This window comes from Anabrus simplex, chromosome 6 (assembly GCF_040414725.1).
Source record: "Anabrus simplex isolate iqAnaSimp1 chromosome 6, ASM4041472v1, whole genome shotgun sequence".
NCBI lineage: Eukaryota > Metazoa > Arthropoda > Insecta > Orthoptera > Tettigoniidae > Anabrus > Anabrus simplex.
The window spans coordinates 174,708,623-174,723,502 of record NC_090270.1 but is presented as its reverse complement, the minus strand read 5'-3'; the positions used below and the strand labels follow the sequence as shown (position 1 = coordinate 174,723,502).

Sequence of the window (14,880 nt, the reverse complement as noted above, 5' to 3'; positions counted from 1 at the left end):
AATCCACCTAAGTAGATTTTACGAAAACAAAAAAGTAAATCTTTCTTTATTTTTAAAGGAAATTCCAAATACCAATTTTCACGTTTATAACATGTTCAGTTTTTGAGATGCAATTATCCTCGTAAAAAAATAATTCAACGAATGTCTCAATTATTCCCACCTATGTGGATTTTCCAAAAACGAAAGAATCTTATTTTTAAAGGAGATTCCAAATACCAATTTTCACATCTGCAACACCTTTAATTTTTGAAATATAAGTATCCTCATACAAAGAATTGAACTAATTTTTCAATTCTTTCACCCCCTTAAGTGGGTTTTCCAAAAACAAAAAATACGTATTTCTTAGTTTTAAAGGAGACTCCAAATACCAATTTCCACGTCTGTAAAATCTTCAATTTTTGAGATACCAGCATCCTAATAAAATGAATTCCACTCCCTTTTCAGTCCTTTTTACCCCCCTCTCTTAAAGAGTTTTTCCAGAAACAAAAAATATAGGGTTCTTTATTTTTAAAAGAGACTAAAAATACAGTTAAACCTGACTTATATGTATATCAAGGGGAAGAGAAAAAACTACTTGTAACTCAGAATTACTTAGAAATCAGACTTACGCAATACATTACATAGTTACTGAAAATCCAATGGAAGAGACCTACATGTGTAGATCCTTGCAAAATAATAAATACATTAAGACAGAACATATTATTTTGAACTTGGTCCAGCCTTAAAGAAAGCAAATAGTTTGGCTTGTTTCACTTTCCTTGCATTAAGAGTATAAACCTCCTTTTGCAAACTTAGTAATGAATTGAAAGCATTTTCACAACAACTTTTCGCACTGATGTAACGGCTACACACATCGATTGCACATAACACTTTACTCAGTTCAGGTGTTTCAAGATTCAAATCGCTATCTCCATCTCCATCACTGTCACTATCGCTTGTAGCTGGTCCATCACCACCGCGTTGTTGGCATACGTCAGCAATAATATCTTCATCCGGTTGTTCTCCACATACAGCCAGATTATCATCGAAATACACACAAAAGTTTCAAATTCTACACCCATCGGTAGCATTAGCTCATTGCCAGACAAAACTTCATCCCCATAATCATCATTAGAGGCAGCCTCTTCTAGTAAGACACCAGCTTTGCGGAAACAGTTGCTGATTGTGGAGAATGACACCATGCCTTGTAGCAAATTAATGGAGAGAGGTTCATTTCCTGCATCACTCAGTGTTATTAAATGCTGAACCAGCATTTTGCTATAATGCAGTTTGTAATTTGCAATGATGCCCAAATCAAGCGGTTGTAGGACAATGGTACAGTTAAAAGGAAAAAATTCCACTCGGACATTCTCGAGAACGATTTTAAGTGGATGTGTTGCACATCGATCCATAAGAAGAAGGTTCTTCTTCTGTTTCTTTTTCATTTTAATGTACAGCTTTTTCAACCACTACTCCATTAGAAGTGAAACATCCAAGAATTTCTGTTGGATTCATATTCAGTAGGTTTTGTTTTCGCACCCTTATAACACCTCGGTTTCTTTGATTTTCCTATCACAAGTGGAGGAAGTTTGTCAGATCCATCTACATTGGTGGCGAGAAGTACTGTTACACGAATTTTACTATTCTTCACTCCATGGCAAGATTGACCTTTTTCAGCTATTGTTTTATTAGGAAGGAGATTGTAGAATAGGCCGGTCTCGTCACGATTGTTTTCTGGAGGGTGACAATCGCTTATGATACCCGGCAGAACCCCTTCTTTCCAGTGTTGCACCGTGACATCGTCCACAGCTTTTGATTCACCGCAAATTGTTCTCCCTGTGATTCCATGACGATCTTTAAATCCTTGCAACCATCCTGATGAAGCCTTGAAATCGGCAGCGATACTCATCATTTTAGCTAAATCTATCGCCTTTACCTTCAGCATGTAACCACTAATTGGTAGAGCTGCAGCCCGCTTTTGCTGGAACAACGTGAAAACTGCTTTCTACTAATCTACGTACTTTACGTGGTATAAGCAATCCCTAAGTCTGAAGCAATTTCAGTTATTGTTTGGTGTGGATTAGCGTCCACTTCTCATATACATTTTACTTTTTCATCTAGGGTATAACTTTTCCTTTTTCTGTTCTCCATGGCTAATCAAAACCAACTGAATTATAAAACGACTGTTCAACAGTGAACACCAGATACCAGCACTATGGACATTTCACTTCTCCGTTGTTCCCACGAAATAAATTCTCATATTCAAACAAATTTGCTGTATTTTCTTTTTTCTCCGCACCGAAACCGCCCACTTTGCTTGTAATGTATCTTAATCTTTGGCGGCATTGTGAAGGTAAAAAATGACGAAGGTAGAGGAAAAGCGAGATAGAGAGCGAAGAGGACTAGCTCGGTTGGCCTTTGTTAAGCCGCCAGTAAGTAAGGGTCAACAATGTCACTCGGCGAAACTCTGTTCTGTTACAGCACCGAAACCCGACAGCTCTACTTCCGCCTACGCCGACAAAGAGGCAACTTCGCAAATACAGTAGTTTATTTTAAAAAAGCACATGCTCATTACAATTACGCAAAACTAAGTTATATTTCACTGATACTTAATACGTATAACAGCAAATTACGCAGAAACGGATCACGTATAAATAAGGTTTAATTAACATGCTTTTAAATTACATTTTGCCGGGACCTAAAGGAAATTACGTACAAATACGAATTACGCAGAACTGAGTTACGAATAAAGCAGGTTCAACTGTACCAATTTTCACGTCTGTAACATGTTAAGTTTTTGAGATGTACTGTCGATACACTCATTTTAAAAATTCATCCCCTTTTTCAGTTCCCCTTAAGCAGATTTTCTGAAAACAAATTACCTGTGTTCCTTTACTTTCACAGGACATTCCAAATACCAATTGTCATGTGTGTAAAATGTTACCTTTCTGAGAAATAGTTTTAAAAAACTCAACCCCTTTGTCAATGCCTTCCAAAAATAAAATAAAATGTGTATTTTTAAAGAAGATTTTAAATACCAATTTTCACTTCTGTAATATCTTCAGTTTTTAAGATATAAGTATCCTCGTAAAAAGTCTTCAACCTCTTTTCCAGAAACAAAAATATACACGTTTATTTATTTTTAAAGGAGATTCCGAATACCAATGTTCAAGTCTTTAAACTGTTAAGTTTTTGAGATACAGATACTCATTCTAAAAATTTGTTCCCCTGTTCACCCCCTTAGCGGCGGAATATCCAAAAATCCTCCCTTAGCATGCACCTACATCGTAATATAAATTTAACATCCAAAATTTCATTTCTTTATGTCCAGTAGTTTTGGCTCGGCGATGATGAATCAGTAAGTCATATGTTTACCATACCGATTGGGAACGAACTATGACTTAAATGGCATTCAGAGTGTCGCAGTTCATCTCAACTACCCCAAAGACTATGAATTCATCACTAATATCGTCATTTTCTTATTTTTAAGTTTGCGAAATTTTCTCACCTTCTCACCCCCTGTGTCATGGGGACAGAACTTGGACTTTTCATTTTTATACAGTATAATTATATAGAAGATAAAAGCAGAAATAAATTTTAAGAAACACATAATCTTCACATACTGTTGGGTAGGCAACCCGCTGATCAGATTTGTCTTGCGGTTTGCTTATCTTCCCCTATTTCCTTTTTCACCCCTTAGTGCCGAACGACCAATCAGATTTCGTTCAAACCACTTCATAATCCTTCTCAGATATAATAAGAACAAACTGCGAATTTTCAGCGAAATCGGTCCAGTAGTTTTTGAGTCTATTAATTTAAAATATACCAACATCTACTTTTATACATAAAATACAGTGAAAAATATATGCTACCTACCAGTTCTAAAGATGAGGTGAAAGTATTATGAGTGAAAACAAATACAAAAATGTCTTCCAATGAGGCTTATTAAATAAGTGTATTAAAAGGTGTGTAAAACATCAGGCAACAAATATGAAAACATTTGCCCTCGGCCCCATAAAAGTATCAACGTATTATTGCAGATCACACTCATTCTAAACCAGATGTTAACTGAAGCCTTATATTTAGGACTGGTGGGTCATAAAACACTGTTTTCTGGTCACGCCCTTCGACAGTGAATTATTTGGAGGTTAAACTCGGCCATGTGCGAGAAAATACCTGACAGCCATTTTGAATGTGATATTACTTCGATTTGCTTCTATTGACTCGAGTTGGAACACGAAGGTGCAAGTTTCGACATACATGCACAGCTGAAAGATGAGGATGCCCGCCAACTTCTTGGATTTTAATTTTGTCTCCGTTATAGTAAGCGATTTCTTGAATTCTTCAGTATCAATTAACGGGCTTATTGGATTATTCAGCAATATCAATGAAAACCGGCAATCAAAATAACTTTACCAACGGCTTGCTCCCCAAAGGTGTAATTTGACCCATGCAAAGTTCAGGAATTCAAGGCCATTCCCCGGTTCATGCAACTTTCCCGACCTGCCTCTTGTGGTGAGGATTGTTACATGGATTGGAAAGATTATTTCTTTCACAAGGGATGACAAAGTACATTTTCTAGGCTAGGAAAAATGTGACCGTACTAATCTGCAATAGCGAAAATTTGCGACTCGATAAGCGAGGTATTTTGATGTAGATTTAATACGATGCAAATCAGGACTTTGATTTTACGATGTGCTAAGCAAGAAAACTTCTTAATGACGTATACACAAACGAGGTTTCACAGTAAAAAAATGTTCAGGGCTGCTGACAGTGAGATTCCAACCCGACATCTCCTAAATGCAAGTTTACAGCTACACAATCCATACCACACAGCTAATTTATTCAATTTGAATGACGTTTATAGTCAACACAGAAAAGGGAGATGGAATTAAAATATTATTCATTGTTAAAACCAAACAGAGGGAGAAAAAAAAAAGCTAGTAGTCTGAAGTAACTATAGGACCTCTTGTTTTATGTGGAATCCAAACAACAGGACTATAATTTTCCATTTCAAAAATACTATGTGCATTGGATGAGATCTGAACCACAGCCAACTTGGTAAGAACCCAGTGACTATGGCTATCATGTCCCAGGTAGTAAAGAATTAGAACTCAAACAGTTCAACTTATTCAACCTGAACTACCCTCTACAGTTTCTCTTATCTTATTACAGAAATAGTTTCTTTTGACCACAAATGTTACACCGAGGAAGAAGTTGTAACTCACCATAAAACTGAGAAGACCAGTGAGGATAGTGGATACACTCCAGGCAGGGTTCCATGTATCCGGATGGAAGTCGCTAATTGACAGGCACAGACGAGTATTGGTCTTGAACCTAAGACAGGAAATCACACCTGAAGGTACAAAACAGATTGTATTCTGGAAAGAAACAGATTACTGAAATAACAGCCAAGTAAGTCTCATTAAACTCTTTGAACATCCTTCTTTGCAGCAACAGTAAACAAAACATTGAATTATTCTACACGATCCTGTATGACTACGAGGTTAAGTCATGGGAAATGTGTAGACTATATCTAGCTGAACACCGTAAACAACATGCAGCAGAAGCAACAGCAACAAAACAAGAATGTTGATACAAATATAACCACCCATTAATCTATTCTCAAACAAAGAGGATTTGATTACCCTGATTCTTCCTCAATAAGAGGATTAAGGTGAAAACCTAGCAATGAATTCCTCAGGAGCATACTCACCTTCCATTTGGCGTAGTCATGTAGATGCTAGGAGGTTTGAAAGGAAATTCTCGAGGAAAGACCAGCTTCCCATGGTAAACACCCCCTTCGTAAGGAGTACCCTCTGGGCCTTTGACAGCATAGTGCCTACAAGTAAAATAAAAACAGAACCTGAATTCTGCACAATCGTGTAACTTAAATGCAAATACATTATTGATAACAACAGAGAGATTTATGTTTATGACAGTGTTGGGGTAAAATTAAATTACTGAATACCAGTTTTAAAAAAAATCTGCTACAAACAGAACACACAGATATGCAAATAGAAGAAATTTAAATTATATAAATAAATGACAAAAGAATTGTTTTTCTAAACCTAGAATTAACCAAGGGATACAATAAATTATGATCTTTTCTACCAAGTGTCATACAAATGATTCCATACTTCATAATTAGCAAAAGATTAAAAATCACATGGAACACTGTATCAGCAGTACTTTGATGCTAGTTATGCAGTGCCTCTTCTGAATGACATCGAGCTTGAGGTCTAGAACAAGCAAGCAGTGTTCAGGAGCAATGCTGTCAGATGGAATTATTTTGGCAGTCATCATCAATTTCAGGTTATTTTGAGGAGAGCAGGCACAAGTCTATTTTGAGAGGTTCATCGACTACCATAATACATAATTAGATGGGCTGACTGTTTCTTGAATAGACTTAAGCAACTATGAGATCATGCATTTTCACGCAGTCAAGGATACGGTAGCAATCAGTATTACAGTTGCCTCTTATCCTTAACACGATTTCACATGTTATGCTTTGTGTACTTCAAAGTGACTTGTACATTAACTGTAAATTTGTATGTTTTCAACTCCAGTATAAGCACCAACATATTAGATCACAAGGTTTCAACACAATCTGCCATTAAGATCAAGTCGTCAGCAAAGACCAAGCAGCTTACTACACTTCCATCAAAATGAATCCTCCTCTGTCATACCCTACAGTAAATGGCCCATGTAAACTATTGTTACGTGCCAGCCCCATGGTAGCTCCTTTCGGTATTTGCAGGAAGGGGCTGGTGACTCTGGCCCTTCCGTGTATTGTTCTCGGTGGCCGGCTTACCTGCGTTTCTTTGAGATTCAACGGGAATGTTCTGCCTCCAGTGACATCGTGAAATTTCTGGATCAAATTACGCAAGCTATAAAAAGGGAGACGAGCCCCGGAGAGTCGGTCAGTGTTGGACTCTGAGTCAAGTGTTTGACTTGGAGTGACAGTTGGGCTCCGAGGTGGAGTCAGTGAGTTTGTGTTCGGCGGCTGGGCTGAGGGCGACAGAAGTGTTGGCTGTCGCCAGTGTCCCACCGAGGTCTGAACGAGGAACTGTGTTGTAGTGTCGGAGAGATCAGCGAGTGTGTGACTGGAGGCGACAGAACAAAAGACTGTACTGTATGTGTGTGTGTACTTCTGTGGATTGAGGACCACCGTGAATCAGCGATTGAAGCAGTTATCGCGAGTGTGAGGATAATTGGACGTGTGTTAATATTCGCTGTTGTAAGTTTCGTCCTGCTGTTGGATACTGTTGAGCTGTTGTTGATTGTTGTTCACTTCATGTGATTGTGCGAAGTACCGGACTATCATTGGAGTTCGAACCAATGAGCGGTCGTCGTGTGTTGTAAAGCCAGCGACACTGTGTTCAAATCCAGCTATCTATGCACAGTTGCTGTATGATTTTATTGACTGGACTTGGGGAAGTGAAAGTGAGGCTTAAGCATCCGCAGGTAGACGAGCAGGCTAGACCTCCTACTGCGTGTACAGAAGAGAGATTTGTAAATAGACTGTAATTAGTGCGGCCATTCATAACTGGTTAGAACTGCTTGCATTTAAATATGTATGTGCATTTATTCAGTCATTCTGAAATAAATTACGAGTAATGAAACAGATGGAGTTTTATATATGTAACACTATGAACAATAACCCTCATAAATACTCTGAACCAAAAACTCGTACAGTGCTGTATTGATCATGCTTTGATTAAAAGTAGGTTGAGAAATGACGACATTCTGTCTATCATCTCTCAAAGTAAAATTTCAGATCATTATCCTATAATAGTAAGTCTCAACATTCAAAATGCCTCGGTCCCTAATAATATACAAAATTTTCGACGTAACTGTTTTAAAATAGATCATTTTGAGCTTAAAAATCATTTAAGTAAAATAAATTGGGGAGACATCTTAAACAGCAGTGATTTAGATATCAAACTTGATAAATTCGTCAATACAATTAAAAGCTGCATGAGCCTGTCCACTGTTAAATTGAAATCAAAGGAAGTCAAAAGAACAGAATGGATTTCTTACGGTTTGGTAAAATCTATTCACACAAGAGACCGACTTTATCAACAATATTTAAAAAATAAGGATAACTTGGAAATTAAAGAACAGTACAGGAAATATAGGAACAAACTAAATGGTCTAATTATGAAAACGAAAACTGAGTACTATAGGAATCTGATCAATCGCAATTCAAATAACCGGGGTAAGGTCTGGGGCATAGTCAATGAAATAACACAAAGGTCAGTTAGAAAAGAAGAGATCAAGGAAATCAGATATAAAGGTGAAATCTGGAAAGATGACAAATATTTCTAATAAATTTAACAATTATTTCATTAACGAAACCACTGAGAAAGCAAAGCATCACAGACAGATTTCCGACTCCACATTAAATATCGCTCGCAACCCTCATACTTGCTTCCTTGCATCGGTAACAGAATACGATCTGAAGAGATGTTTGAGTGAAGTACATGAAAACAAAGCTGTAGGAATAGACAATATTTCGGCTCGAATTATTAAAGAAAATATAGTCATTAAAGGAACCGTTGCTGAATATTATCAATGATTCCTTCACCTTAGGTTACTTTCCAAAACAGCTTAAAACAACAATAGTAAAACCTCTTCACAAGTCTGGAAATATTAGTGACATTAGAAATTACAGACCCATTTCGATAACTACAACAATATCAAAAATATTCGAGAAATGCTTAAAGAACAATATTTACCAATTTTTAGAAAAACACCAAATACTTTCGCTCAGACAGTTTGGATTCATTAAAAATCTCGGAACGAGTGATGCTATATCCGCCTTAACAAAATATACGAAAATCTCAATTCTTCTCTGCTCTCCATAGGGATATTTCTCGACCTTGAAAAGGCATTCGATAGTGTGTCACACCGCTTGCTCCTCCAGAAATTGGAAAAATACGGCTTTAGGGGTAATGTGCTGGATTTGCTTGAGAGTTACTTGACAGATCGAGTACAGTATGTCAAAATTAATCAACATCTAAGCACACCAATGAGGATAATAAAGGGTGTCCCACAAGGCACAGTATTAGGTCCTTTATTGTTTATTCTATTTATTAATGATCTAGAGAAAACAATAGCAAATGCCGAACATACGCACGTTGTAACATATGCAGATGATACAGTCATTTATGTTGAGGGTGATAGCTGGAATCTCGTCAGACAGAGAGCAACTCGAGCACTGCTTAAAGTTAAAGCATGGTTAGATAATAATGAATTATTTCTAAACATTAAAAAGACAAAATTTATGAATTTTTCTGTAACAGATACACGAAACGATTTTAATGAATTAATTAATTATACACAACATCAACTGTAAATTTAATTGTAACTGCTACAAAATTTATAAAGTAAATAATGTTAAGTATTTGGGATTATTAATTGATTCGAACATGAAATGGAAAAGTCACATTACCGATTTAAGAAAGAAAATCAGAAGAACTGTTTATATATTTCATAATTTAAAATACATATCCAGTATAAAATTGTTAAGAGAGGTTTATTACGCTTTAGTTCAGTCTATTCTTAGCTACGGAATTTTGGCATGGGAAGGAGCCTACAAAAATGTAATCAATAAAGTACAGGTTGTTCAAAACCTTATATTATGAATAATGTACCAGAAAGGAAGATTATACCCAAGTAGTCAATTATATGCTGAAGCAAATATATTTAATGTAAAACAGCTCTATGCCCTTGAAATATACAAATATATTAACAAAAACAAAAATATAATTGAGAACATTAAACATGAATATTCAACACGCAGTAAGATGAACCACCGTTGTATGTTATACAAACCCAAGCTTAGCATAACAAAGCGCAATTTCTTGTACTTCATTCCAAAATTCTTTAATGTCCTTCCCGGTTCTTTACAAACTACTTTATTAGGTCAGAAAATGAGTCTGAAGTGTCTTAAATCCTTTGTCAGGGATAATGAAACTGTTATGGAAGAAATAACTAAATGAGAATATCACGTCACCATATCCAATTTCTATTCAATGCTCCACCATGTGCTGTTGATCATATCCGTCATTCACTCATACCCATACTCGTATTTCAGGCATCATTTAAAATATATTTCTCACTATGTAATTAATATTCTAAATTACCACACACAAGGTTTCACCTTATGTGGTATTTTACTGATATCTACTCGACTGTTGAGGTTGGTGTGATTTTGTATTATAATAATAATAATAATAATAATAATAATAATAATAATAATGTATTTAATGTGTGCAAGAGACAGTTAGAAATTCAATTTATTTTAAGTATTAATATGTTGATAATAATACTACTACTTCTGTAATATATGTGGTTTAGTTATAAGATTAATATTTTTCAAGTAATAATGTTATTAGAAGAGTTATGTATATATAAAACAGAGTCCTGTAAATATGCAAAACGACATGATGAATGAATAAATACTACTACTATATATATGAGTTTTGTCTGTACATTGCCCAAAATTAACCCGGCAACACCGTGCGGTACCGTATATTACCAGTGTGCCTTACTTCTGACTGTCTCACACCGATCCTTATTCGCGCCATAAATCTGGCAACTTCGCTTCATATTGTCAAGGAGATACTCTCTACAATGCCCGACATCAACAGAGGGTTTTATTTGAGTGTTTGTTTGCGGTAACAACTGCTTGGAATTTGAGATCGTGTCAAGAGGAATAAAAATGACTCCCCGTCTATAGTAAGTTGCTTTATTTCGTTTATAAATTTTGACAATACAATTTTGTATCATGTGGTTTATTATCTTGGAATATAAATCCATGAATTGAAATAACAAGCAATTGGTCAGCATTTCTGTGTTAGCTGTTATGACACTAATTATTCTGTTGGTACAGTATGGTACCGCATGGCGCTTACCGTACCTCTCGGTTCCTTTTCTCCTCTTCACTTCTAAGGGTGATTCTAAAGTAACAATTCACACTGTAGTTGCAAATAATGATTTATATGTGTCATACAACTGCATAATTGTAGATTTTTTTTTCTAAAAAATTCATCATAACACACTAAACCACTGGAATCTAATGTATTATCTGGGGAAGATGAAGTGGGTCTCGCAGATAACCTTACGGGAGGCCAGTTCCGAGCACCAGCAGAAGTAGCGCTAAAGCAGCAAATCCAGCACAGGAATAGAGAATCCATGTCCGATGATTCACGGCCTGGGAAGAGAGCAAAATCATCACCTCATCCACCAGCTACCTGGATGGCAGATGACCCACAACAGTCCACTTCTCTAGTGCAAAATTTTCCACTTTTCGATATATGATGCAGACCGATATATTTGATTTTTTTAACGATGAAATTGTGAATTTCTCGTGCTCTGGAGCCAGCACGGATGCGCTTTTTTACAAACAAAAAATAACCCCCAATAGAAAATATTTATCGCCATTTTGCTTCTAAGTGGCTATGTGTAAGTGCCACCATGAGAAAATGGTAGCTGCAAAATATTTATTACAATATATATATTTGGGTGGTATTTTGAAGAGAAATAAATACAGTTATACAGTTATTCAACTTATTTTCTTTTTAGAGTACCTGACACCTTGATATTCAATGGCCTACATTACTACGTATATCGCTCCAACAAACCAACTCTGGCGCTGTGCAGCCAACAGATGCGAATCCCATGGCCGTAGAGAATGCTTCAGGTGTAGTATGGGAGTTTGTGTAAACTACATTTTGCCATTCTAAACTAGTGAAGTGGAAATAGGTGACTAAATCAGAAAAGCTGAAGTCTATAGTAATCTCATTCCTATTTCCTAAAGATATGTCACGTCTCAGCTAATGCTACTTTTTGGAATTCCCAAAGGGATGTCACAAATGAACCTATAAACACAGTTTGTTCTTTTCTTTATTGCCAAGTAATTTTTAAGTGATATTCTATAACAACATTAAGCATTAAATTTCATGGTATTCTAACCAGATAATTTTTATGTTCCATCCAAAAGCTATGTCAAGCGCCATGCGGTACCGTACGGTACCAAGCCCTCACGTAGAAATCAACAATCCAATTTTTAGAAAAATAATTTTTAAATGTTCTCCAATATGTGAATGCTGGGAATATTAAATAAAAATAAAAAATTGAAAACTCCGACATTCCCAGGTTAAAAAATAAAAGTATTTCTGTATCGGTCGTGCCAACGGTAACAAGCAAATGCGCTTTTAAATTTTCCATAATTTCTGTCTGTCTGCATGTACGATGTACATGCATCATGAGAAAACAGCAGAAGGGAATTTAATGAAAATCGGTATGTAAAGTTGAGGAATAAGTTGCTATAATCTAGGCCATAAATAATTGTATTCATGCTGAGTGAAATGGCAGTTTAGGGGAAGGCCTAAAATTTAATTCTCAAATATTTATGGTAGTGGTCCAATCAATAAATACTATGTAACTGAAGTTATATAGAATTATATTTTCGATCAATTATATATTACTAGCTGCAGTACCCATCGTAGACGGGATAATCACATAGCACGTGCAAACTTATCTAATTCCCCAGCTACTTTCTGCCAATATTCAGCCAAGTTGTTTTACTCTGATCGCAGCAGTCATTCCATCTGTCGGAAATGAGTGACAGCATAAGAGACTAATCACACCACAACACTGATCACTGTAATGTTATTGTTGATCATTTTCCCTCCTCCCTTCTTCAAGCAATCATTCCTTTACATGATCTCATTATAATATTCTTCACAATTTTCCTTGTCAATACGGACCGATGACCATACGATTTTACACCGTAAGAAAATCATGACAAATACCATCGCCAGTTAACATGATTAAACAAGATTTTCATGTTACCCATGCTCGGCGTTCATACAGACTAAGCAACAAAAGACTAAATTCACCAATTCTATTATCATAATCGGTATGGTAAAACTGTATGACATTAATAATTGGAAAATGTATTACCTCTTGTTATGTAATAATTTTCAATAGGACTAATAACATAGGTATTAAAAAATTTAAATTTTAGGCACCTTCCCCTGAACTACCATTTCATCCAGAGTGAATAAAAATTATTTAAAGTCGAAACTGTAGTACCTTAATCCCAAACTTAACATATCGATTTTTATTAAATTCTGTTCACACATTTTCTCGTGGTTCGGCGTTGATATGGACTAGGCAACAAAAATCGAAATTGCGATCATGGAATGGGAATCTAAAGACACAGTGGAACCAAAACTTGAGAGGAAGAAATATGGAATACAAAAGAAAGAAGGAATGAAGACAGAAGTGTGGGAAAACTTCCAGCTAATAACAGCTGCCAACAGTCAACATGTATGATTGAATTGTATGAATGCTGTGCTTCAGTATTGATGCTTGCATTTACTACAGCACTTATGAAAACACACTTGTGTAAAGTGCGGGCTAATACAGTACGTACCCCTGTGGAAGAGGGTGGTGGAATACATTCATGGTATTGCCGTAAAAGGCGACTAAAGAGGGACCAGCGGCTCTGAACTTGGGAGCATAGGTTGGCGACCACGGTTATCCTAGTTGATTCTGGCATTGCTTCCACCTAGTTGTGTCAGGTTCTTCACTTTTAACCTTCCTATCTGACCTCCCATGATCAACTCTCTTCATTTTCATGTCCTTCGCGACTCTTCCCTTTCTTTTGTATATACTTTCAGTCTTCAAATTGTTTGAAGTCTTCCATTTTCCTTCTGATTAGTTTTAATACAGGATGGTTGCTCAGTTGTGCTTCCTCTTGAAACAATAACTGCCACCACCTAATATAGAATGCCCATGAAATACAGTACCACATGTCAAACAACGCCTTCAAAATGGCAAGTGGAAGAAATTTCAGTTCAGCTGGTAGCCTAATCAGTGAATAAAAAAAAAAACACCACAGCTTGCTTAACCCAGATAAAGTAAATGACACTCATTTGATTTATTCTGTATTACAAGAAATAAAATAGGAATGGTGAATGTTTGTAACGATGTGAAAGACAGTACAAGATAACGCAAAGAGTTGATCTTCCAGTGTTTATAGTAAATTTGTAAAGAAACTCCCTCCAAATATATAGCTTGGTTCATATTTCATTATAATATTCACGTGCCCACGTAAGCGAATGAAGTGGGTAGTTTCGAGACCTCTACTGAGTACCCCCCTGCCATTGTTCCCACCTGTTTGTACCAGTGATCATTCTCGCTACTTTCAAGTGTTACTTCTAACTTATAAGATATAAACGGGCGAGTTGGCCGAGCGGTTAGAGGCGCGGCTGTGAGCTTGCATCCGGGAGATAGTGGGTTCAAATCCCACTGTTGGCGGCCCTGGAGATGGTTTTCCGTGGTTTCCCATTTTCACACCAGGCAAATGCTGGGGCTGTAATTAAGGCCATGGCTGCTTCCTCCCACCTCTTAGGCCTTTCCTATCCCATCGTCGCCATAAGACCTATCTGTGTATGTGCGACGTAAAACCACTAGCATAAAAAAAACTTATATCCTTACACCTAATACCGGTATATACTTAATGAGACTTTGGTACAATGTAGTACCTGTCCAAATACCCATAGGAAAGCCTTAAACAGTATAAAGGTAATAGATATTGGTCTGTTATTGGACATGACAAATTTTCCAGCTAACTCAAAGGTAATTCGAGTCTGCACAACCTTCACTCCTGCACAACAAAATTGGTCTGAAAACAGACCTGTATAAAGATAGTTTCATCCGCGAGCTTTCTTACAGAATACTGTTGTTCGATTAGCTTTGCTGCACCTTGATTCAATCTCACTACCACCCTGGGAGAATACACATCTTAAAAACTTGAAATGATCTACGATTTCCAGTTTTGTATTCCTGATCTGCCATTCAATTCTCCTAGGTTTCTTCCCT

General features: G+C 36.5%; 1 protein-coding gene across 3 annotated transcripts in view; it reads right to left on the bottom strand.

Moving 5' to 3' along the window:
* The window catches only part of LOC136876263 (ubiquitin-conjugating enzyme E2 J2), an 83,192-nt gene that overhangs the window by 59,363 nt on the left and 8,949 nt on the right, over positions 1-14,880 (bottom strand). For all 3 annotated transcript variants that reach the window (XM_067150069.2, XM_067150068.2, XM_067150070.2), the window contains exons 2-3: positions 5,696-5,821; positions 5,208-5,316 (exon numbers count right to left, since the gene is read on the bottom strand). In XM_067150069.2, coding sequence (XP_067006170.1) covers positions 5,208-5,316; positions 5,696-5,821 — 235 coding nt within the window. The remainder of the gene's footprint in view (positions 1-5,207; positions 5,317-5,695; positions 5,822-14,880) is intronic.